The 26702-nt window shown below is 39.7% G+C and overlaps 2 protein-coding genes and 1 pseudogene across 3 annotated transcripts; 2 read left to right on the forward strand and 1 right to left on the reverse strand.

The window, feature by feature from the left end:
• Positions 1 to 1239: 1239 nt before the first annotated feature.
• Positions 1240 to 10198, forward strand: MCM2 (minichromosome maintenance (MCM2/3/5) family protein). Its single transcript, XM_077373387.1, has 18 exons — positions 1240 to 1392; positions 1491 to 1705; positions 1826 to 2007; positions 4644 to 4819; positions 4930 to 5125; positions 5544 to 5763; positions 5863 to 6070; positions 6159 to 6293; positions 6374 to 6565; positions 6657 to 6829; positions 6912 to 7100; positions 7196 to 7312; positions 7398 to 7482; positions 7565 to 7717; positions 7807 to 7932; positions 8357 to 8539; positions 9564 to 9725; positions 9817 to 10198. The coding sequence occupies exons 1-18, from the start codon at positions 1390 to 1392 to the stop codon at positions 9931 to 9933; spliced, it is 2832 nt and encodes a 943-aa protein (XP_077229502.1). The 5' UTR covers positions 1240 to 1389; the 3' UTR covers positions 9934 to 10198.
• Positions 10199 to 14560: 4362 nt separating this feature from the next.
• LOC143860038 (calnexin homolog) lies at positions 14561 to 18753 on the forward strand. The gene is made up of 7 exons (XM_077370544.1): positions 14561 to 14709; positions 14903 to 15001; positions 15086 to 15155; positions 16734 to 17854; positions 17946 to 18017; positions 18139 to 18255; positions 18373 to 18753. The coding sequence occupies exons 2-7, from the start codon at positions 14921 to 14923 to the stop codon at positions 18517 to 18519; spliced, it is 1608 nt and encodes a 535-aa protein (XP_077226659.1). The 5' UTR covers positions 14561 to 14709; positions 14903 to 14920; the 3' UTR covers positions 18520 to 18753.
• Positions 18754 to 19480: 727 nt separating this feature from the next.
• Positions 19481 to 23252, reverse strand: LOC143861934 (pentatricopeptide repeat-containing protein DOT4, chloroplastic pseudogene; annotated as a pseudogene). The gene is made up of 2 exons (XR_013240078.1): positions 20810 to 23252; positions 19481 to 20718 (listed from the first exon to the last, which is right to left on the reverse strand). The product of XR_013240078.1 is annotated as a pentatricopeptide repeat-containing protein DOT4, chloroplastic pseudogene (transcript).
• Positions 23253 to 26702: the final 3450 nt, after the last annotated feature.

A 26702-nucleotide genomic window follows, 5' to 3' on the forward strand; every position in this document is an offset into this window, starting at 1 on the left:
AATTTTAATTCTTCTCTTTTTTTTTCTTTTAATGAGGTTAAATGGCTATTTATAAGAGAAAATGAATGTTGATATTGGCACTCCAAGTTGTGATTGGCGCGTGGATTTGCGCAAAAAATTGATGGGCGCACGCCCGACTCGCGTCCTATTCGGACCTTGGTCGGCCTTCTCCAGGATAATTCACCCCCCTTTTGCGAACTTGCACTATGACTTTGCTCGACTCGTTCGCTAAGCAAACGCGCTCGGATTTCGACGAAATTTTACGGGGAGCTAGATGGGACCCTAACCTAGCTTAGGGTGAAGTTTGGGACCCTAATTGATTGATTTGGTTGAGTTTTGCTCAAACTCGGAAAGATTAGGGCACGGTCAAAATGGGGTGTTTACATACATTCATTTATTTTAGTCAAGAAGTTAGAGGCTCGAATTTATTGGCAATTTCTAACAAGGACTTACAATCATCTCAACTTCCTCATATTTTTTAACATCTGTTTATTGATCACAATCCGGGGAAGTTTCTAATTCTGTGTTCACTTTTTTCTTTTCTTTTTTTTGGTATAATGAGGCTGGGAAATGTACCTCCGGTTCTAGTTGGTTATCATGGTAAAATATAAGGCGGGATGGAGTGGAATGTATCTGTAAGTTTACCTGAAAAAATACAAATTAACTCCGTATAATTTCTCATAATAGAAAATGATATTTCCACCACTTCTGTGATGTTTCTTTTCCGTTTCCCTGCCAACTGAATGCACACTCATGTTGTTTCTTTACTGTTTCTTTTCCGTTTCCTGGCAACTGAACGTGCACTCTTCTGCTATCTTACCAGTTTCTTTTCCTTTCCGTTTCCTTCTGCCACGTCATTTCCTTTTCTTTTCCGTTTCCTCCGCGCAACTGAACAGGCCCTTATTCTTTTAAAATAAAGTGGGGTCTACTAGTTCATAGATCTAAATCATTCAGTTGGATGGCCCACCAAAGAGTTCTGTAGAGTGTAGAGAGAGTGTTGTAACTTGTAAGAGGTGTGTAGTTTGTGAGAGAGAGAGGAGAGAGAGAGTACCGTTACTAATCCCAGCTGTATTTGGGTAGAGGCCTAGAAAGCAAGAAAAACAGATCTAATCGAGCAGGACCCAACCAAGTTGGATCCTACATCTCTAAACGGGCCACCAAATGGGTCCCACTTTTCTTCAGCAGTGTCCAAGATATACACGACAACAACATAGCCACGTCACCATTTTGGCGCCAAAACTTCCCGCCAAAAAGCACCCCACTTTGTACCATAGAAGAAGAAAACCCCAGAAAAAAATCTCACCGGAGAAGAAAATAGAGGCAAAGTGATAGAAACAGGAGGAGAGGAAGAAGAAGAAAAAATCTTCCATTCTTAAATTTTCCTTTCCAATGGTAAGCCCTCTCCAACTCATCTCATTACTTTCCTTTCCCTTTTTCTCTCTTCCGATTTTTCTCCGTTGTAATTTCCGGCACCGATATTCCATACACAGGACGATTCCGAAAACCCATCATCAACTCCGGGGTCTCCCACCTCCGCCGGTTTCAGTACCGACCGCCTTCCTCCGAACACAAGCCGGACCTCCGGCTCCTCCTCCTCTTCCGACGATGAGGCAGCTGTCGATCCGGAGATTGTCCGCGATGATCCCGATGATGGAGGAGAGGAAGAAGAAGAAGGGGAGGATCTCTACAATGACAATTTCTTGGAGTTAGAATCTCCCCTTATTTTAATTTTTTCCAATATCAATAGTATTAGGGTTAGGGTTTTTCATCAAACAGCTTTATTTTTTGTCTCCTATTTTTTAACTTTTTGTTTTTCATGGGGCAGTGATTACCGTCGGATGGATGAGCATGATCAGTATGAATCTGTGGGTCTGGATGATTCGATGGAGGATGAGAGGGATTTGGATCAGATCATGGAAGATCGAAGGGCGGCCGAAGTTGAGCTTGATGGCAAAGAAGGACCCAGAGGAGCGAATCGAAAGCTCCCACGGCTATTGCACGATCAAGGTAATGAAATTTGGAATCATGAAAATTGGAAAAGAAAAAATTAAATAGATTTGGTTTTTCACTTTTTCTTTTCCCACTTGGATGGAAATGGTTCTGTTTCTTATATTGTTGATGGAAAAATGCAGTTTTTTGAGTTAATGAACTAGAAAATCCTCTACCCATTTTACATTAATATCTGATTCTGATTCCTTTTCTTGTACTGCGTGTTGGAAAATTTCAGAATTTTTTGTTCAATGACCTATAATCCTTGATATGATGTGTACAATCCGCTTTGTGAATTTTTTTTGACTTTGGATGAATGTTAATGATTGCTGATGGGGGAGCATACAATGAAATTTATATGAAATTTGGGGTTTCTCGACTGCGGATGGATTTGCATATGTTGTAGTACCATTCTAATGGCTTTGGTATGAAGCATTCTTTCATGGGCATTGGAAAAACTGCTTACTTGAGTTATACCTTTGAAAGAGTCAAAGGTGGACAGATGGTTAATTAAGTGGACAGGAGATCTCTTGGTTAGTCATTTTTGACAATGGTAGATACCTTGTATATTGTGATTCATGTAAAAAGGCATCTGAATTGACTCAACAGTCGACCATTGTTCTATGAAATAAAAAGAAAGCTCTTACAAGTTATCTTTTAGACTCCCATTATTTCTAGAAAAATATTTATACAGCATTTAATCCTGTCGATAATTTAAGTGATAATTTCTATAAAACAGTGTGTTTGACAATTGATAATTTATGTGGCAAAGTTAAACTCTATCTTAGACTGATGTTTCTTGGGCTTACGCTTATTGTGCAGCCATGAAATCTCTATCTTTATCTATCCAAAACCGAAACCATGTACCATTGAATGTGATCCTGATTGCCATTAGACCCTACAGAACACCAGTTAAGTTCCATAGATTCCCATAAATGATTGTAATGGGTATGTTTTCACTAACTTTATCTGGGGAATGACAGCTCTTGTTTCCAGGCTGAACTAGGCCTGTCAACGGACCCAGATCATCCGGCAGATCCTTTAGATTTGACTCTAAAGGGATAGAGCATCGACAAATCATGTGGATCCGTTTGGACGTCTCATGTGGGACATAGACGCAACCCTTATTTAATCGGATATGACCCAGACACTGCTAAACATGTGGTGGATTTTTGATGTAGAACATTTAACATAACTAAAAGATTCATTAGAATGAGTTAAATGAAACAAACACTGTCTCTGTCTCCTCCCCCTTGTTGAACCCTTAAGCCCATTCTCCAGTCATTCGTGGATGAGCTCCTGTGTCTCTATTCGCCACTGTGTGATAGTGTTCAATCACTGCTGAAAACAAACGTTGAAAATTCCAACTTTATACAGTCTTAGTTGATGTAAGACAATAGTAGGACCCAGGACACTCCAACGGACACTTTGATTCTTAATGTGACCATGACACAGACGCATAGAAAGTAGGATTCTTGTATCCGACCGAGTAGTAGCCAAACGGGGTTGGATTCAAATGGATTGTGACACAGACATAGGTGGACCTGATCCGAATTGGGCCAATTGACAGCCCTTGCTGAACATAAAAGACATTTGTGAACCAGCTTCAGAGCAGCTATTGTAAATATGCAAATACCCTTTGATTGGCATTGTCATTATGCAGTGTACTCTTAGGGTATATAGGCCAAGGTTTCATTGTCGTCCAATTTACTGTAGGGACATTTGCTGGCATTATCAGTATGCAGTTTCTTGTAAATATGTAATTCCGTTTTGATTGGCATTGTCACTGTCAGTATGCAGTTCATTGTAAAGGTTTCGCCGCACACACACACACATATATGTATGACACACAGATATATTGCTTAATTGACAATGAAAACTGAACACTTAATTTTTGTACTGCAAACCTACTTGGTGATCAAGCTAAGTATGGTTCAAGTAATTTCATCATTTTCGATAGATAGAGGGAAATTTCACTTCTAGATGAGCAACTAAAATTTTACATTCATTGCTGGAGCCTTGAGGCACATTGTTGTTGTCATTCGGCAGAGCTTTTTGCTGTACTTATCACACTCATTGTATTATGACACTCCTATAAAGTTAATACATATCTTTTAAAACCATAGGAATAGTTAAGTCCCATGAAAAAACAATTTTCTGAAAGATGGACTAGCAGGATTCCATGATTATTTTTAGTTTTTAAGACAATTTTTTATCTTACCAGTTTAAGGAGAAGAAACTAAATTACAGGTAACTGAATATTTGTTTTTCCAATCACTACAGGTTTCTTTTCACAGTTCATTACTACATAGTAATGTCATGGAATGATATAAATAAATAAAACATTATGTATATTATTGAAATCTGACTGATTTGGTGGGCATATTATCCTTCCAGACTTGTTCTCATTTTTTCATATTTATGTTGTTAGTTTGTTACTTAAGAAGGAAACTCATGACTTGCCCTCCAATCTTACATTCTGATAAGTTCAGCCTTTTTATAATTTTTTTTATTCCAATCAAATATATGATTACTGATATTTGCTAATGGATGAATTCTTTTCTTCGGTTATGAATTAATGGGTAACTAAACTGTGGACGCAATAGTTTTTTTTTTTTCATTAAATCTTTGATGTCTAATGTTTTTGGTTGCAGACACCGATGATGATATCAATTATAGGCTCTCAAAGAGGTCTAGAGCTGATTTCAGACCACCACGAGCTAGAAGCTACGATGATACTGATGGTGGAACACCAAGTTCACCAGGAAGATCGCAGCGAGGACATTCTAGAGATGATGTGCCAATGACTGATCAGACTGATGATTATGAGGTTTTGAAATTCTTAGCAAGATAAAATTAATCTCATAGTACCTGTATTGTTTGAGGCTAACATTGTATACATGTACATTTCTTTTAACTAAGTTGCAATGGATTTGATAGGATCAAGATGATGATGACGGTGAAGGTGAATATGAGATGTACCGTGTCCAAGGAACTTTGAGGGAGTGGGTCACTAGAGACGAAGTCCGCCGGTTCATTGCCAAGAAATTTAAGGAGTTCTTGCTTACATATGTGAACCCAAAGAATGAGCAACAGGACCTTGAGTATGTTCGGCTCATAAATGAGATGGTCTCAGGTAGTAGACTTCTCTATGCTCTTAATTCTGAAATGTTAAACACAAACCAGCTCTATAAAATACCTCTGAATTGTCTGTATGAGCTGAGGACTCCTCACGATCACTTCTGACTCCCCGACCCCACTGTGTAAATATTGTCCGGTTCTGGGTCTCAACCCTCCCCGGTTTTGTTTCCCAGCAGCACTATCTGTGCCCGACCCACTCCTCGGGGCCCACCCCTTAGAGATGCTGAAAATGCGTCTACGCAGGGAGAGGGACAATCCTCACATATAGCCCAAAAACTTTTCCTCCCTTTCCGATGTGGGATCTCACATCACTCCTGCAATGTTCTGCATTTTTACCATTCCCTTGTGTTTTTCTTCTTTTGTACTTTCTCAACTTCGGTTTATAAAGGTTTCTATTGATTTACCTGCTGCAGCTAATAAATGTAGCTTGGAGATAGATTACAAGCAATTCATCCATATTTGTCCAAACATTGCCATATGGTTGGCTGATGCTCCCCAATCAGTTCTCGAGGTCATGGAAGAGGTTGCAAAGAATGTAGTTTTCAGTATCCACAGCAATTACAAGAAAATTCATCAAAAAATCTATGTCCGGATAACAAACCTACCAGTTTATGATCAGATTCGAAACATAAGGTGAGCTATATAATTTCTACTCTTCCATATGATTTGATTCTTTTCATTCCTTTCCATGGAATCTCATTCCTATTTCATTTTCACTATGGTGCACTGCAGGCAGATTCATCTAAACACCCTTATTCGTATAGGAGGGGTTGTGACTCGACGCTCTGGTGTTTTCCCTCAGCTGCAACAGGTGAAGTATGACTGCAACAAATGTGGGATGATTCTTGGGCCGTTCTTCCAAAACTCTTATTCAGAAGTCAAAGTTGGGTCTTGTCCTGAATGCCAATCCAAAGGACCATTCACCGTCAACATTGAGCAGGTGTGTTTGGTCAGAGCTTTCCATATATTATGAGAGAATTTAATGGTTTGGGTAACTCTTGGTTTTATCTAACCATTCCTTGTTGCAGACTATCTATAGGAACTACCAGAAACTCACCCTTCAGGAGAGTCCTGGAATCGTTCCTGCTGGTCGGCTTCCAAGATACAAGGAAGTGATACTCCTGAATGATCTAATTGATTGTGCCCGCCCCGGAGAAGAAATTGTATATTTTATAACCATGACTTGATTTTTAATCCATCTATTGAGTTCCCCTAATTTTTGCTTGCAAATGTACGTTTTCAGGAGGTGACAGGAATATATACAAATAACTTTGACCTATCATTGAATACAAAAAATGGATTTCCAGTCTTTGCAACAGTGGTTGAAGCAAACTATGTCGCGAAAAAGCATGACCTTTTTTCTGCATACAAGCTCACCGAGGATGACAAGAAAGAAATTCAGGAGTTGGCTAAGGACCCAAGGATCGGTGAAAGGGTTTGTTATCCAAAATAATCTTTTATTTGATTTTTTTCTGTTGTAATTTCATTGCATCTCATCATCAAAACTATTGTAACTTAACATGCAGATCATCAAGTCCATAGCACCGTCAATTTATGGTCATGAAGATATCAAAACTGCGATAGCTCTTGCTATGTTTGGTGGTCAGGAGAAAAATGTGAAAGGAAAGCATCGGTTGAGAGGAGACATAAATGTTCTCCTCCTTGGGGATCCAGGGACCGCCAAGTCACAGTTCCTCAAGTAAGGCTTACCTCACTTGACAGTTTTTATTGGTTAGTCTTATAAAAGCATTAGTCTAGATTCTTAATATTTTTCTTTGTAGGTATGTTGAAAAGACAGGGCATAGGGCTGTTTATACTACCGGAAAAGGGGCTTCTGCTGTTGGCCTCACAGCAGCAGTGCATAAGGATCCTGTTACTAGGGAATGGACTCTTGAAGGTGGGGCCCTTGTCCTAGCTGATAGGGGCATCTGCCTAATTGATGAATTTGACAAGATGAACGATCAGGACAGGTTAGAAATCATGTATTTTTTTCACTCAATTTTCATTTTCTTTCTGGGAAACATTCTATTTTCCAAGCCTGATAAATCTTTATCCATGATAACAGAGTGAGTATCCACGAAGCTATGGAGCAACAGAGCATTAGCATTTCAAAGGCTGGAATTGTTACCTCTCTCCAAGCCCGTTGTTCTGTTATTGCTGCTGCAAATCCAATTGGAGGAAGGTACATAAGTATATGATATGAAATTTCTTTTTAGCTGCCTGCCAATGATCTCAGTTCTATGAATTTCACTATGTCGTGTTCTCAGATATGATTCTTCGAAGACTCTCTCCCAAAATGTGGAACTGACGGATCCAATTGTATCTCGTTTTGATGTCCTTTGTGTCATTAAGGTTATAATCTTCTCGGTTCTTTCATCTATTTTGTGTTTATGACAATTACTTCTGATTGGTCCATTATGTTGCTCATGTCCAGGATGTAGTTGACCCTGTCACGGATGAAATGCTCGCAAATTTTGTTGTTGATAGCCACTTTAAATCACAACCTAAAGGAGCCAACTTGGACGATAATTCTACAAGAAATTCCCAAGATGATTTTCCAGCCTCTGGGAGGCCAGTCGATCCTGAGGTTTCAAACTCCTAGTATTTCTAAACTCTTGTAAATCAATGTGATTTTCCTTCACCATCATGTGTTATAAGTAATTTGTATTAAATCAGATCCTTTCTCAAGACATGCTCAAAAAATACTTGACATATGCCAAGCTGAAGGTCTTCCCTAAATTGCATGATGCTGATCTGGATAAACTCACACATGTTTATGCTGAACTACGGAGAGAATCATCTGTGAGATTTCCTTCCATGTTTTTCTTTTTTTTAAGTGGCTGCTTGGATATGTGGATTTTAGAATCCAGGTTTTAGCTTGAAAACAGTGTAAAAGAGGATTCATAATCAAGCTGCTGTATGCTGTCCGGGCAGTGTTTCTTGGATTTTAAGTAAGAAATTCAGGTTTTAGAAATCTCTACCCCATCCTGAGATCTCTAAAACCTGGAAACGGGACGATCTCCTGCTCTCTGGCTCGACGGAAAGAAGGGTGTGAAATCTGAAAACGACAGACGGTCTCCTTCTTCTCTCATCTTCCATCCAGGATTTTGAGGAAATCCAGGATCCTAAAGCCATGTATCCAAACGGCTCCTTAATGTTATTGACTTATCTCTTAATTGTTATTTATGATGTATTAATTGTTGCTGTGTGTGAACGACCTTAACAGCATGGTCAAGGAGTCCCCATCGCAGTAAGGCACATAGAGTCGATGATAAGGATGTCAGAAGCACATGCGAGAATGCATCTTAGGAGTAACGTGTCTCAGGAAGATGTGGACATGGCAATTCGTGTCCTCCTCGATTCATTTATCTCAACACAGAAGTTTGGGGTCCAAAAAGCTCTACAAAAGGTAAAAAAAAGCCTCAAATTACTTCTCCTGATAACGTTTCTTTGAATTGTTATAGAAAGGAGTGTTGGTCGTGCAGTGTGAGATGATGAATTTCCTTGAATTGTTTAGAAAGACCTTCCATCCTAAAAACAAGTGACTTGCTTGTGATTTATGACACGCCCTTTCTAAATGAACATGACCCTTGCTACTGTATTGTCTGCCCTTAGCATTCCTCTTGGGGCGGGCTTTTCGAGTTTAAAAACTTTTTTTTTTAAAAGATGACTATATATTACTAATGATGAAAATTACAAGCCAGGGACAAGTTGTCACCATCAAGTATTACATCAGAAGCATAGAACAACAAAAATAATACATCCAAAACTACCCATTAACATCCTCCAAATGAAAGTTGGGTATGATTATAGCCGTCGATTCCAAGAATGCCCCCTCTTTTGCCAATTGATCAGCTAGGTTATTTGCCGACCTTCTTCGATGGTAAATTTGGGGGCAAATCATACGAATCCGGTCCCTAATTTCTGCAATAATTCTGTGAAGTTCCCATGGTCCCGGAGATACATTCTTTGCCCATGCAACCACATTCGTAGAATGGCCCTCAATTATTAATGGACCCAAATTGTTTTCTGAATACCACCGAAGGCCGAAGCAAAGAGCCCTCGCTTCCGCTTCATTTGCATCGCATATACCAGCCGGACCTGAGAAGGTCATCCTAATCTGCCCTCTAGAATCTCTAATCACCCCTCCAATGCCAGCTCTCTCAGGATTCCCAAAGGAACTTCCATCAAAGTTCATCTTCATCCATCCCACAGGCGGTGTTAATCCATTTCGGTGTGATTTTTGGCTTTATCTTTCTTTCCAAAATTACAGCGCTCCAATTGCTTAAAATTTCACCAGTTCGGTGTGAGTTTAAAAGCTTATGTCTGATAAGATATTTTGGAGCAGACTCAAATTCTGAGATTTAACTTTAACTGCTTGATATTTGAGTTTGTCTGAGAACATTAGAAAAGAATCTGTTATCTGGTTGCAGAGCTTCATGAGGTACATGACCTTCAAGAAGGATTTTAATGGGTTGCTCCTGGGTATCCTGCGTGGGCTTATCAAGGATGCCTTGCACTTTGAAGAACTTGTATCTGGGACAACAGCAAGGCTTACACATATTGAGGTGAAGGTAGAGGAGCTTCAAAGCAAGGTAAGGGAGGACCAAGAAGTTGCTCAATTGATTGCTTTGCTTGCTGCTATCATGTGAGTTAAGAATTTCATTTGATTTTCTGTTGGCGCAGGCACAGGAATATGAAATCTATGATTTGAGGCCCTTCTTCACCAGCCCCCAGTTTGCCAAAGCCAACTTCGAATTGGATGAAGGGCGCGGATTGATAAGACATCCGCTTGCGACGTAAAGGGAAGGGCAGGATATGTGAAGAACTTATGAAGAGGTTGATTCTGTAATCGATTAAAGTATTAGAACTTTTAATAGGTGATGCATAGGTACTATGTGCAAATTAAGATTTTTTTGGATGGGCTGTTTGCTGTTTCTTTTGAATGTAATTTATTTATGCCAAAAAAATGTTTGGATAGACAGAAGTAACAAATCAGAAAATCTGCTAAAAGGTGATGAATAATTGAATATGATGGTATGAGTTCTCAATTCATAAATTTTATAAATTGTTCGAAGTCCCCTTCCAAAGCACTTAAAATTAGTATATTAGTATATTGATATAATACACATTTGACTCTAAATCTTACTTTTAATTTCTCATTTGAACTTGTTAACTTACCAACTTCTCTAAAAGCTTAAGCTGTTGGAGAAAGACGTTATTTATCTTTTGTACTTTAACAGAACTATTCTCAATATCTTAAATCGAGCTAAACAAACTTCTTGGAAAATGTTTATTTCCAGAGCTAACAAATTATGATTGAATTTATTGCTGACACACGTCATGTTGCGTGCGACACGCTTGCTCCTTTGGACACTTTTAAATTTACTATTAGGTTAGACTTAGTGTGGGAGTGTGAACTCAGTTTTGTACTGTGTCAAGCGACATTCTATTTTATTATAGAAAAGGTGTGAAAAGCCGTGCAATGCGCAGGTCGGATAGCAACAAAAGAAACTCTAAATAGAAATCATTGTCAATCAAACAAAATATGGATATTGTAGGTCTCTTAGTAGCATCATCTCTTCCATTTTATATTAGTAGTGATTGAAGCAGCAAAAACACATATAAGAAAAAACAACAAAGACACGTATAAAACAACAGAGACACGTACATTTCAACTATGTTTTTGAGGTGAATTATTGAAAACACTAACCAATGTTGAGTTGTATTTCAACTACCTTTTTAATTATTTTTGCATTCCATTTAATGTGTAATAAGAATAAAATGCCAAATTAGATTGTAAATGCATCACCACCCCTTGCAGCCAATGGGGTGCCCTTTCTCCCCATTTCTGCAAGGGCGCCCTTCAGTTTAAAATACCTCAATTTAAGAAGGAAACTTTATTTTGATGTCAAAACATGATCACCTCAATGAAAACAATTATATCAGTATATTAGAGAATAATTTGCTAGAGATTTTCTTTGGCTGGATTCTATACATCGAGAAATCTTAGGAGGGTTTGTAGGCTTTTTGAAATCAAGTATAGAGAGAAGTATTTTGTAGGCTCTTTGGAATCAAATTTGCCTATTTTAATGCCTACGTTTAAGGAACCTTTAGAAATGGGTTTTTTTAGCCTAAATAGACTATTCGTAATTTAATGCCACGTATGATCGAACGTTGGATGGGTGGACTGTCCACATGAGTGTGAACAGTGAAACCCCCATCCTGCTATATTATAATAGATATTGTGTTTATCTCTTTTATTATTAATTATTCTTTTATTGTGATGATAAATTCGCACCCCCTGTAGGATAATTTGCACTCCTTTAATGTGAATTGGCGTCAAAACGCGTTAAAGTCTGCCACATCAATTCACGTTAATGGGGTGCGAATTATCCTTCAAGGGGTCCGAATTTATCGTTACCCTTCTTTTATTATAAACTTTTCTTTTAGCTTGTCTTTAACTAATATTTGCAGTTATATCCACTCCCCCAAACCTAAAACCCTAAACAGACTCTTATTCCAATACTATATTCTTTGTGTGACATTGGTCTCCCTTTTTCACTGTAAATTGGAGACGGAAGACAAGTAGATTAAATTGATGCATAAGTTGTTATTTGATTATCTTAGGTTTGTTTTAGATTCAACTCAACTCAACTCAACTCAACTCAACAAAGCCTTTGTCCCAAGCTAGTTGGGGTCGGCTAAATGAATCCTTTACTCGGCTCTAATCCTGGTTCTAGTTGGGTTCTTCTACGTGGATCATTTTCTTCCATTCTATCCTATCGAAGGTTATGTTCTTAGCTATCAAGTCTTTCCTCATTGTTTCTACCCATGTTATTTTAGGTCTACCCCTACTTCTTTTTACTTCGTCAATTTGGCACGAGTCACCTCTTCTCACCGGAGCATATACTCCCTCAATTTTATTCCTCACTGTTTCTACCCATGTTAGGTTTGTTTTATATTATAGTTGATTAATTCTAGGATTTTTTTAGTTTGTTAAATGAATACCATATTTATTTTGTTAAAAAATGTGATACTAATCCGTAAGTTTAGATGCATATACGTGTCACCATTTCTAGAATTTTAGGATGTTGCCATGTCAGACGACTTATATCCGAGTTGAAACTCGAAACACGAATCCGTATCCACAAATTATGATTATATATACTTCATATTTTTGCCGTATCTATCTTTGGAGTGGGGGGAATTCTTGTCTCATCCTGATTACAATAAATTGTCATTTTTTCAATTTTTTTTTTTTGCCGTATCCCCATTTCTAAATTTTGGAGGTCTGCCGCGTTCGACACTGTTTCGACACATGATAATCTTGTTTTCTTTTGTTTCAATGAATACTTTTTAAATAGAACAAGATGTGTCTACAGAATTAAGAAAAATCACTAAAATTTCTCAAATTCTCATAATGAGAAGCAGATTTTATTATTTTGTTTTTGTCCAAAACCTGTAGCGGTGTCCGTCCGATTTCTGCATCCATGCTACTTTGGGTTTAATCTATTTTTTCGTAGGTAAGCTGGGATTGTATCCCCGACCTTTGGTTTTAATCTGGCTTTACTATGAAAATCCTTTCCACTGAACCCAATATTAGGGACCTGTTTAGCTTATGCATTTTTCATCTAAGATGAATACTTTTTTCCCCAAGAATTCTCTTGATTGGTTATCCTGCTCTTTCAACGCTACCGAGATTCATACCAGTATTAAGAAACAGTGAGGAGTGATAGATGCAAGGGCGCCCTTGCATCTGTCATTCATCTAAGAACATTATACATAATTACCAAGCCTCTTTATAGCATTTCATCAAACAGTTGTACATAAATTGTTGTGCAAATCTTATACGATTTCTAATTTTGTAAGATGACACGTTCCTACTTGTTTTAATAGTCTGATTTTGTAAGACATCATAAGTAGGATCTCTATAGAATTATGATACTCATTTGACAGTCCTCGTAGTTGCTTTTGAATATTGATTTAAGCTGCATATAGAAGACTTTTCACATGCGTTGCTCCTTGGATCAAGAGTCTAGAATCTTCTCTGCCACAATTTTCAATTTGAACGAGTTATTATACGATGGATGTGCATGCAATACTTGGGTTTGAGACGAAGGCTTGCTTTGGATGGGCCATGCATTCTACAGGTGGGGGGCCCAATTGCTCAATCATCCTACACATTCATTTCAAAGTCCTTGTTATAGATTGGGCATGTAGCAAAATCTACTCTTTATTGTGCAATTCTAACGAGGCTTTCTTGATGAATACAGACCTTTAGTAGGATCATTTAGTTATGGTAGGACAGCTGACTTAGTGCCGAGCTATTGTTGACCATGGGTTTAATGAATCTGATTTTGTTGGGGAACCTAGAAAATAGAAAATAGAACATAGAGAAAGCAAAAAGCTCAAACATGGAGCACCCAATAAATCTAATTGTAAGTGAACAAGAAGCATATAACAAATAGATGGTGTTACAACCGGTAATGAAAAACAACCGGGATATCCCTGTGAGTTGCCTCGTCATGTCTCAATGCGCCCCTTTTCATCACTTGGGACACCCAGCTACAATGTATCTATGTCTGCAAAGGGGCTGATTTACTTCACATTTGAAGGAATGAAGTGACCTGATTTCCACGTACAATGGAGCTGGGTGTCCGAAGTGATGAAAAGAAGCGCACTTATCATTTCCCTAATGATAATATATGAAAGTTTACCTCTTATGGGGAAACTTATCCAAGTTTTTCCATATAATAATAGGGAGATGATTTTTTCACCCCCCTTTAATGCAAATTGTGGGCAACATATAACAAATAGATGGTGTTATAGTCATCTCCTTGGTCAGTGGAGGTTATGACTTAATCAAAGCGTTGCAAACCTCATTTTCCCTTGGAAAAAGAAAAAGAAAAAATCCAAAAACCCTATATCCGACTAGGGTAATTTCTCCAAGGCCCTATTCGTTTTGGATTTTGAGAATTAATTGAGTTCAAGACTGATTATTGAATTCAAAATTAAATGAAATCTTGAGTCCAATAATCAGTTTTGGACTCAGAATATATCCCTCAAAATCCAAGAAGAACGGGCCATTGATCCCACTCGGACTCCAGCATAACATTAGGCCATCCTAGCCCTTACATCAAGGGCTACAAAAATCGCACCAAATCAACGGTCCCGATCACATCCAAGTGCGATAACAGACTACAGAGATGCCGATCCGTAAAAACAAGAAGGGTACCCAAAAATATTTTGAAGGGAAATACTTATCGCCCATCAGAGTTTCACGGGCTGCTAGAAATTTTGGCCCGAAAAGAAGGGCAAAGTAGTCTCTACATTTAAGGTCGTTGGCCCGTAGGCGTCACTCAAAAGCTTTTTCACCTCGAAAAGGAAGAAAAATATATCCGAGTCCAAGGATGACGTGTCGAAACCTGATTGGTCGTGCCACGTACAGAACAACACCATTGGTTGAAGCCATTTGAGACGGGCCTTTTTAACACTTCCTCGCCTCTTCTCCCCACAAAAATATCAGACGTTGGGGCGTTCCGAGAACAACTTCGCATCTGAGCCGTCGATTTCTCGGTAAGATCTCGTCCTTCTCCCCTCTCTCCGGCGAATATCAGCCGTCGGATCTACGTTATCCATCCCCTCTTTTGTCCTTTTTACTATCATCTCTACTATTCTTGAAATCATAGATCTCGAAGTGAGAGGGTTAGGGTTTCAGAGATTTTACCTTTCTTTTGTTTTGATCTCTGATCTATGTGTTTTTTCATAGGCTTATGATATTTTTCTCATGGATCGGATACGTAATTCGCTGAATTTTCTCCTGCTGTTAATTTCCTGCCTCGCTTTTGAGCTCTGCACTTCGGATCCGGTCAGTTTTTTTTTTTTTTTTCTGATTGAAAGAAAATTGCGTTGATCTTTCAATATTGAATCTGCAAATCGGTTGTTTTCTCAGCTGTTTTACGAGTCGTTTGACAAATCGTTCGAGGGACGATGGATCGTGTCGGAGAAAGATGACTATCAAGGTATAATTTCTGATCTGGAATGTCAGTGTTTGGATCTTGTTTGGTAGAACTAGTTCGTAGTTATATTCAGAAATTATTGTTTCACTGATTTTGTTAAAGGAAGAGGAAATTTTTCTATGATTTTTAGTAGATCTCCTTTTAATTATTGTTTCACTGATTGTCTTTAAAGGAAGGGAAATTTTATCTATGATTTTTAGTAGATCACCCAAGGACTAGTTAGATTGAACCGAAAATCATAGTAGATGTGAAATTACATTGAATTATTGGAGTTATGGTTCTTTCAGATGGATTAGGTTTTCAGTAGATCTCATCTTTTTACGATATACTATTATAAGAATGCAACTTCTCATTTGGACCTAGTTACGCTCGTGTCTTATAATTGACTTTTAATAGATCAGGTAAGCACTGTTTTCTATATAGTTGTGGGAGATCTTAGCGTAAAGGAAATGAAAAACACAGTATGGATTTTGTTGTTCTTTCTTGCATAGTAGAAATGAAGTTCATTCGTTCTTTCTTATGTTTAGCTTCTCTTCCAACCTTAATTATAGCTCTGTTATTTGGGATTGGATCTTGATTACTGAGTAATCTAATTTTTATCTTGATAAGCATTTTGATGAGGGCAACTCTGATTTACTCAGCATATGTTGCCTTGTCATATATTCTTTTTTTTTATGACATAGGATATCCCCATCCCAATTTTTAGGGCGGGATTATTCCCTACGGATGTGCTCAATCACCCTTAAACCACGCGCATCCTGTAAGCCCGGGGGATTCGAACTTGCATCAATGGGGAGGGAGCATACCCATGACTTTAAGATAGAGCCCCACCCGTATGGGTTGCTTGTCATATATTCTGGCATGGTTTGGGTTTTGTTGATTTTTATGCTGGCCACTCAATTTGCCTGGCTTTGAAGCTATGGACATGTCTTTCTTTACCTCTGTGTTTATGTCCATGTGAAATTTTGGTATACAAACCTTGAACTTTTGGGGAAAAGTAAAAAGAAGAATAACTTCAGCCATGGAAGTCCTGTGCTTTGATTGGTTGACTCAACTTGATTGTTTGGTTACTCGACTCAACTTGAGTTGCTTGGTTGACTAGATTGGCGATTTGACTTTGGTAGATGTTTTATAGGATACTAAGATTACCATGGCTTTTAGATATATGTTTTTTACTCTTTTCATTTGCATGTGCATTTGTAAGCTGGAATTGGGCCTGTGATCTTAGGCCCTGTTCGGATTGCAGGAATTTTTTGGAAAAGTTTTGAAAGGAAAAATATTTCTAAAATTTCCTACTTTTTGACACACTGAAAAAGACCAACTTAGAACCAACCCTATTCAACTTTTACTTAGGGGACCTTCAATTTATGATAATATCCATCTAAATCAGCCATAATCATATCATTTCCCTCTAAATCATCCAAAGAAAAACTTTTCCTGGGTTCAGAATTTTTTTCCTTGCAATCCCAACAGTGCCTTAATGGTGTTTCTCTTCCATCCTAGCAACTGTAACATGAGTCTTGCCACATTCATTTGGTTTTTCATTAGAACAGAGCGGTTTGATATGTGTTTTGATTTTAGGTGTATGGAAGTATGAAAAGAGTGAGGGACATGATGATTATGGGCTTCTCGTGAGTGAGAAGGCAAAGAAGTATGCCATAGTAAAAGAGCTTGATGAGCCTGTGGATCTCAAGGATGGAACAGTTGTCCTACAATTTGAGACTCGTCTCCAGAATGGGCTTGAATGTGGAGGGGCATATCTGAAATATCTTCGACCCCAGGAGGCTGGATGGAAATCCAAGGAATTTGACAACGAGTCTCCTTACTCCATCATGTTTGGACCCGATAAATGTGGGTCTACGAACAAGGTGCATTTCATTTTCAAGCACAAAAACCCCAAGACTGGGGACTATGTTGAGCATCATCTCAAGTACCCACCTTCTGTCCCCTCAGACAAACTGACTCATGTGTATACTGCTATACTGAAACCCAATAATGAGTTGCTTATATTGATTGACGGAGAGGAGAAGAAAAAGGTGAGTTTTGTTTCTTCTGACGATTTTGAGCCGCCACTTATTCCCGCAAAGACAATTCCAGACCCAGATGATAAGAAGCCTGAGGACTGGGATGAGAGGGCTAAAATTCCAGACCCAGAGGCAGTAAAACCTGATGATTGGGATGAGGATGCACCTCTGGAAATTGAAGATGAAGAAGCTGTGAAGCCAGATGGATGGTTGGATGACGAGCCCGAGGAAGTAGATGACCCCGAAGCAACTAAGCCTGAAGATTGGGATGACGAAGAGGATGGTGAATGGGAAGCGCCGAAGGTTGATAACCCAAAGTGCGAGGCAGCCCCTGGTTGTGGAGAATGGAAGCAACCGATGAAGAAAAACCCAGCTTACAAGGGAAAATGGCATGCCCCAATGATTGATAATCCAAACTACAAGGGCATTTGGAAGCCCCAACAGATACCAAATCCTGATTACTTTGAGCTCGACAAACCTGACTTTGAGCCTATTGCTGCTATCGGCATTGAGATTTGGACAATGCAAGATGGAATTTTGTTCGACAATATTTTGATAGCGACTGATGAGAAGGATGCAGATTCATACAGGGAGAAAACGTGGAAGCCAAAATTTGAAGTTGAGAAGGAAAAGCAGAAAGAGGAGGAAGCAGCTTCAGACGGTCTCACTGGCTTCCAGGTGACGTTTATTTTCCCTGCATATGTTCATATTCTTTTTATTGCTACTTGTTATTACCCTTCATACTAAATTTGCTTTCGGCTTGTTGCAGCAAAAAGTATTTAATGTTTTCTACCAGATAGCTGACATTCCTTTATTGGAAGCCTACAAGCTCAAGATCATTGTAAGTGTCCCCACTTTCTTCATTTTCTTGCTTTCTTCAGTGATTGCTACATTTGATTGTCAATTATCCTTAGCTATTCATGCTGAAGTTTTTTCTTACGGTATGTGATCTTGTCGTGCAGGATGTTATTGAGAAGGGAGAAAAACAACCTAATCTCACAATTGGCATTCTCATCTCTATTCTGGTGGTGATTCTAACAGTCTTCTTTAGGATTCTTTTTGGTGGGAAGAAACCAGCTGTGAGTTTTCTGGAGTCCATTTCCTCTATACCACCCCCGCCCTTTTTTTTTTTGCATCCTTTTATGCTGTTTGGGAAACTTGAATCTATAGGTCACATGATTGTTTGTTCTGTGTAGGCTGCTCCAAAGGTCACCAAGGAGACAAAGAATGCGGCTGCTCCTTCAGAAGCTGATAATCAGGAAACCAGTGGTGAAAAGGAAGACGAAAATGAGAAAGATGCTGCTGGTCCTCGGCCACGGAGGTCATCTAAGCGGGAAACTTAGTTTAGTAGGACATGAAGTTTTGAGATGAGTGGTTTATGTACGTGATACTTTCTCCCCTAATGTTAGCTTTTAAAATAGTAGGATTCGGGTGTAAATGAGATCTGGTTCTCTCTAAACCTGATTGTTGTCAGTTTGAAGAGAAGTTTTTCTAATGTGGTCTTGACTTATTTTTCTAAGTTTTCTACTTGGTTTGTAGCTTACCCATTTGCTTAATCCCACCTTAAGTTTCTCTGAGGGAGTTGTGAGTCCTCTCTTTTAATGTGCTTGAAAGGACTTCCATGAATCTCATTTTGGGCACCATTCAAACTTTTGTTTAGCCTTTTTTAGCTGAAGCAGTTCTCAAGCTCATCTTAATAAACAGGTAGTTGCTCTTTATGATCTTCTCATATTCCAGTATTGTCCTGTCAGTACTGTGTGATTTTCAATGCTTTCTCCTTGAAATTTAAGCCTTCTCCATCAGAACGTGTAAAGAGCCCAATTCTTAGAGTCTTCCTTTTTGGCCACGGGTTCCTTTATCCAACTGTTGATTTTTTTTTAAAATGGCAACCAATTTCAATGAAAAAAATAAATATACGGAAGAAGTGAAACAGTCCAGGGAGTGAAGGTTGCCTCTCAAAACGAAATACCATCCATCTTCGGCCAATTGACGATTTTATAACATGTGATAAAAAATGTCGCCTGTTTTTTGCAATGCCATAATGTCATTGATTAAAAGCCCCAAATGCCACTGCCGTTTGATTTTTTCAGCCACTCACCCTCTCAACTGCATTTTGGTTTTGGAAGTCACCTTTCACCACAAGAGGGCCTTAAAACTGGCTCCATCCGGACTGGGATTCCCTAAAGAGCTCCCATAGAAGATGAGTTTGATATCACAAGATTCACCACTAGACAGGGTCCGAGCCTACCTTCTTTTTTTTTTTTTTTTTTTTCTGTACATCCTTGAGCACTCCATTTTTTCAAAAAAAAGAAGAAAAAATATGGATACACCTCTGAAATTCACACCATATCACAACGTTTGTTCATGATGGTATGAGTTTCAAACTCTTAATCGTTCATGTGGTGTCCGCTGCTTATGTAATTTCTGTGGTGTCTGCGTCAATGACTGTTATGTAATTTCTATGGCTTGACCTCATGAGGTTACAAAGTTGAATGCTGCTTGTTTGAGAATATCCATCATGTTCCTAAAAATGCCTGATTTCACAAGCACTTGCTTTTGACTGAGGTAGGCTCTGTAAGTTATCCTTTAAAAATATCAATCACCTATCTGCTTTGATCAATCAGTTGAGGAATTTTTGTGCGAAATTGGGTGTATCATCGTTCCAATAAGAACTGTTACAGCTACAAATTTCTCTAATCTCACCAAGAATAGCATCAAGCCTCCAATGGCCCAGAGAAATTCTTGGCCCATGAAATCATGTTGGATGAAGAATCTTCTTTAGCAAAACCATCAGTGACCCTCAGAAACTTGAGAGCCGTAAGGAGCACATGAGACTCCACCTTGTCGGAGTCCCTCCACCCAATTGGCCTAAGAAAAAGCAAGCATAACTTCCCCAGTTAGTTCCTAACAACTCGTACTCCCACAAGACCTGGTTTCCCATAGAAACAAGGTCGAAATTAAGCTTGAGAACATTGGATGATGGGGCACTTGGCTTTCCTTTCTTTCCTTTTCTACCTATATCGATCACCCTCTACTTTCTATAGAAATCTTGGATTGAGTGGTCACAGAACTCATCTCTCACAAGCACCCTCGAGAAGGTAAGGCTTTTGACTAGTGCAATGATCCAGTCAATCTTTCTTCCCTCCACAAAGATCCTTGGGGGGTTTTCATCCACAAAACCCATTCAAAATAAAAAAAGCACCTCGAGCAAAGTATCCAGCTATTCTCTCCAATGTAGGAGCAGCACAATCCCTACAATAATTCCCGAAACACCCAAAGTATATCGAAGAGCGCAAGGATCTGCCTCCGCAACATTCTTGCACACCACAATGGAGCGATATGATTTCAAGTTTCTTCATTCCTCTTGCAAAGCATACAACAACTTCACAACATTTCCTCTTTTAACACAACAAAGGTGTTTATCTCTTGATAGAACACCATCCAACAAGAAACATAGATCGAAGAAAAAGCATAAGAGAGGATGACTGCAAGGGGCCAATGAATCACGCGTTTCAGCTCTCCTGTTAGGAGTGAAGATATACCTACTGTATTCAAAATAAAAGAAAATTAAATAGGAATCATGCATTCAAATGTCAAATTGTAGGTTCTCAAAGTACAGACCTGCATACAGACCTGCAATCTTATACTCAGTTTCGCATTGAATGCTGATATTCTTGCAACTCTTCTATTTTGAGAAATGCAGATAAGGCCTCTTCACCAGTATCTGACAAACTATCATTTTTATTCCAATCCAACATGAAAGGAATTCCAGAATCAATTGTATGTGCCAAAATTTCCCCACATACTTTGAAAATCCTTCAATCTCCACATTCCGACCTGAACAAAGTTCGGCATTCTTGCTGGTTTTCGGTTCCTCCAAATTTACCAAAAGTCTTCACATGAGCAAAAACCATTTCTGAAATGGTGAAAACGATTTGGATCCTTCAAAACAATCTCTCTTCCAACCATATTAGAGATGATTTTCAGGGAAGTGTGACAATTGTAGCATACACGGAGGTTCTTGGTGACATGAACAGTTGTTCCTGCCTGTGTACTTATCAACCCAAAAGAAGTGGCCAACATTTCACTATGCCCACATGGAATGCATTCCCTCTCTTCAGCTACATCATGTAGAGAAAAGTCAGTGTCAGCCACATACCCAATTTCTTCTTTTATCCTCTTCATCAGACCCTGTAATTCCCAATATATCCTCTCTGATCTCGGGTGAGAAACATCCCCTACCCCGAAAACATGAACCTTGTTTCGGACCACAATCCAACTATAGGCTTTCTTCGATGTCAATCCCATGTCTCTGATCATTTCTCTCAAGTTGTTGACTGTATCCCATTTTGCATTTGCAGCATAATTGTTCAACAACATGACATAGTTCTCAGCATTCAAAGGTTCTAATTCAGTAAGCTGATCGATGACTCGCTTACCCATCTTTGAATTCCGATGGATCCTGCAACCATCAAGCATTGCTCGCTGAACCTCTGGTTCTCGTTCAATTTGGTGTTTCCCTATGAAGGCGCATGCTTCTTCAAAGAGCCCGGCGCGAGCTAGAAGACTGATCATTAAAGCACAGTGCTCTACCTTGGGTGATGTTATACAGTTGAAGTAAAGCCTACCATCCTCAACCATTCGTGCGGTATTACAGGCGTGAAGGGCCGAGACATAAGTAATCTGATCAGGTCGCATTTGCTTCTCCATTTCATGAAACAATTTAACTCCAACCTCTCCTTGACCATGTAAGCTATGGCCCAATATCATAACAGTCCATGAAACAGTGTCTTTCTTTGCCATCCTTATAAAGATTGTAGAAGCAGACTCGATCGATCCCGATTTCAGATACATGTCCATTAGACCATTTTGTACTGCTAAATTCATATCAACCATGTTTCTGATTACATACCCATGAATTTCTTTTCCGTGCTTACGGGCAGATATTCTTGCGCAAGCTGGAAGAATGCTAGAGACTGTAAATGAATCAGCTTGTGATCCTTCCAATTGCATCACCCGAAACAGTTTAAGTCCCTCGTTGAAGCCACCTCTCTTCACATACCCACCGATGATCGCCGTCCACGAGATGATATCCTTCGTAGGCATCTGATTGAAAACAACCCGAGCATCTTCAATGCTATCACAGTCCAAATACATTTTCAACAGCGAATTACCGACCAAAATGTCAGATTCCAGTCCACTCTGCCTTGCAATTTGATGAACCTTTCTCCCTTCATTGATTGATTTTAACCGCCCACATGCTCCAAGCGCAGTGGCTAACGCAACCGAATCGATCTCAACACCCGAACTCACCATCTGATAAAACATTTCTACTGCCAAATCTTGTTTATTATCCATTGCATATAAACCAGCCAACAGAGTCCAAGAAACAGAGTTTTTCCCAGCTGATTGGTTGAACAATCGATGCGCTGCTTGGGCGCCATCAAAATGCCCGTACATTGTCATCAGCGCAGTTATTACGTACTCGTCGGACCCGAACCCGAATTTGAGAGCTTGGGCATGAATCTGTTTTCCATGAAAGAAGCTACCAGAAAGGTGAGAGGCAGTTAAAATGCGGGGGAGAGTGTATTTATCGGGATGAACATTTCGTAGGAGCATTTGCTGATAGACCCAGATAACATGAGTGTGGTCTCCACTGCTGAGATGGCGTCGGATAAGAGAGTTCCAAGCGAAGGTATTTCGTTGAGGAATTTCATCGAGCAGTTGGTCTACATTAGTTGATTGGTCTGATTGGAGTGAGATTTGGTGGCGGTATTGCTTGTTTGAGAGAGATGGGAGTTGGGATTGAAGAAGACGGGGTTGGATTACTTGGGTATTGCTTGTTGGGTTTTTGGTCTGGAAGAAGCAGGGACTCTGAATTGCTTGAACAACTGCCATTGGAGCTCTCGTTTTTCTTCTTCCTTTGTTTTCAAAGGGAAATCTTCTTATCTTCTTTGCCTCTTTGTCGATGGAACCGAAGGCAGTTTCTTAAGACTTGGGAAGTTAGCGAATGAAAGCTACTGTATCATCTCTCTTTAGACCTTTTCAGCTATAGCATCAATACGACTTTTTTTTTTTTTTTTTTTTTTTTGATGAGTAAGCTGGGATTAGGCAAGACCCTGACCAGATACCATTAAGAATAATGAAAATGTACAGAGGTTAAGTGGGCTCGATAGCCAGCAAATAAAATAATAACCCAACGACCCTCTTTGGCCAGAAGGAAGCACACTTATATATGAGCATATTTAACTTCATTTCGGTCCTCTTCGATGAGATGGAGGAGCTGGGGAGTGGAGAGCACTACCGGAATATCAGGTCGCTTGAAGGGAAAATTTACCTTGGAGAGCATATCAACAGGTCTATTTCCTTCCCTCCAGGAATGTGATAGTCTCCAAACCTCCAATGTTGAAGAGATTTGAAGATAACAGAGACTAGATTCAAGCATTTCCATGGAGTGTTTGTTTTCATGGAGATGATGTCAACCGCGAAAAGGGAATCAGACTCAATCCAAATCTTAGGGATACATCTGTATTTTGCCATGTTGATGCCATGAAGAATCGCTCGGAGCTCCAAAACATAGATGTCATCCATATCAGTTTCTACCGAGAACATGGCCAAGATCATTCCTTTATCATCTCTGAGAAGGCTCCCAATACCAGCACAATCAGCTTCAAGTGAAGCATCAGAATTGATTTTGACTTCATCATTTCGAGGCTTAACCCACCAATAGTATTTGGCAGGCTCGGCCCAATCTGCTATCTTATACCCGAAGTTAGTGGCAGCTTTAATGGCTCTGGCGTGTGGAACGTCCCTGCACATTGAGAGCCGGTTCATCTTGAAGCAAATATCATTTAGAATCTTCTTCAGAACCTGAGTTTTATGGGTTGATTTGTTTTCAAAAATTATTTGGTTTCTCTCGTTCCAAATCTGATAGATAGCAGCTTGGAACTCCATTTTGATAACAGTAGAGAGCTGGCAATTTCCTTTGAATTTGTCTCTAATCCAACTCTCCTCATCAGCAAGAGTTCTTAGGGGTCTTCTTCTCCATCCCACTCTCCACAAAATGGACCTCCATATCCAGGCAGAGTACCCACAAGAAAAGAAAAGATGGTCCAAGGATTCATAATGCCTTGAGCAAGGGAGCAGCTTCTGTCCGGCACAACGAATGGGAGTCTGTCTCTAGTAGGTAGCCTGTTTTGGAGGGCTTTCCACACAAGCTTCCCTCGGAGTGATGACATTAAACCACACCATAGAACACCAGGGGGGCTTTGGATTCTTAAGTCTGATAGATTCCCAAGCACTTTTGAGGGAGAAAGTTCCGTCTGCAACAGGCTTCCAAATTGGAAAGTTTACATTACATTCATTGTAAATACCTTTTATCAAGGAACTTCTTCAGAGAGGCTAGTGAGGAATTGGTGCCGTGCCGAGAAAAAACAGAGGAGATAATACCGCCGGGGTGCCAGGGGGAATTCCACAAATCAATCTTACTCTCATCACCAACCGAGTAGCATATCTGAGGCAAAACAGAGCCTCTAGCTCTCAGGAGGCTTCTGGCTCCCCAAGATGGCTTTGCCGGCATTGCCATGGTCCAAAAATTCTTATTTCTGACATACTTATCCCTAAACCAGGAAGTCCACAGAGAATCTTTAGAAATTACATTCCAAAGGTTTTTCATCTGGAGAGCCTTATTCACATCTCTCAACCTTCTCAAACCAAGCCCACCTGCTCTTGGAGTGCAAATAGTGTCCCATGATATAGTATGAAGCTTCTTCTTCAACTCAGAACCTCCCCACAGGAAGTCTCTGAGAATTCTGTCAATAGAATCAAGCACACCTGCCGGCAGATCAAAAGCAGAAAAAATTTGAAAAGAGCACAAAGTGGACTTTATGAGCTCCAACCTGCCCCCCTTGGTAAAGACTTTTTGGCCCAGCCTTGGACTTTCATTCTGATCTTAGCAATGAGGGGCTGGCAGTCCCTTGAGGAATGCCTAGACGAGGGGAAGCCCCAAGTATCTTACAAGCCCCAAGCATCAGTACGACTACACGGACGATCACCGTTCGGGACCATCCTGGCAATCAATGATGGGTCCCACACGAGACACAAATGTAATCAGGAACATTGATCTGGTCGACCATCAGGAGAAAATCCGCATGGTCCTGTTAATTTTCCCAAACAATATAGATTAGGGCAGTGATATTCCCCCCTTCCGTCTATGATAAAATCCACCCCCTCCAGCCAAGCCCCGGCAGACTCTACAATCGGTACAAACATCACTAAACCTCTCTCTCTCTCTCTCTCTCTCTCTCAAACATGAACTGTTGGTGGGCTCGAAATCTTTGAACAAGGTAGGCCCACCCATATTTTTTGTAAAGCCCACACCATAGGATGATCCAATCCGTCCATTTGATGGGCTACAACGTAAATAGGTTGCGCCCCAAAATATCATTCCCATAGGATGATCCTAGCCCTCCGATCTAAAGAGAAACTGCATGTTATGGAAACCTCTATAGATTGGAGGGTTGTGATCATCCTATGGAAATGATTTTTGGAGCACAACCTGTTTACATTGTGGTCCCACGCGTAATTTTGCCATTTTATGGAAACCAAAAGCCAAAAAACAACAAAAATATTGCTAAAGTGAGAGAGAGATTTGCTAGGGACCAGAGCATAAGGCAGTTCGCGCCTAGGCTGTTGAATGTGATAGCAGCCACTGGGGTTGCAACTCGGGTCGGACGGGTAGGGTTTATTTTGGAAAAACCCATGATTCATAAACCCAGCCCTACCTGAAATACTTTCTCGGGTTGGGTTGGGTCGGGTCCGGCAGGGTTTTTCCACGCTGTCGTAATTTCAATTCATCCAAAATATCCTCCACGAGACAAATGGAAAATTAGAAATGGGCATCTTCTGTTTCTCTTCCTATCCGAAGTAAACGTTTTTCAAGTTGTTTTTGCCGAAAAGATCCTTCTGCTACACCATCCAACACACGGTATTTCATCAACTTGAGACTAACCAATGAAAACAAAGTGCTGCTTCTTTTTCCATTACTGCGAACGCCCTGCTTCTGCTTCCATTAGCACTACTAAACCTCTTCGCAAATCCATTGGAAGTGGAAGTGCAATCCAGATTAGAAGGAGAAAAAGACAATATGTAACATTTTAACTAAGAGCATTTTAGCATGCCCGTCTACTAAATTTCCAAATAACAACATAAAGCTCAGAACAACTATGTTGGAATCTAAACTTCATAGCTCCATTTTGAGGTGTAATAAAGAAATCTGAGCTTTACTGCCCATGTCCAACTATAAAGTATTTGTTGGGAACATGGGATAGGTCACTGCTTCCATCAAATCGTTGAGGCAGGGATTTGAGCTGCTTCTCAATTTCGATTCCCTATTTCCATTCTAGACCCAAACAAGAAGAAAGAGGTAATCAGAGAGGAGGACTTTTAGGATTTTAGTGAGAGACGTTCGGCAAAATGAGCTTAGGTATGTGGGTATTTTCGTACTTTCATAAGATACTAATATTTA

Source organism: Tasmannia lanceolata, unplaced genomic scaffold (assembly GCF_043159265.1).
Source record: "Tasmannia lanceolata isolate RefF3 unplaced genomic scaffold, GAP_Taslan_0.1 ptg000037l, whole genome shotgun sequence".
NCBI classification, from domain to species: Eukaryota; Viridiplantae; Streptophyta; class Magnoliopsida; order Canellales; family Winteraceae; genus Tasmannia; species Tasmannia lanceolata.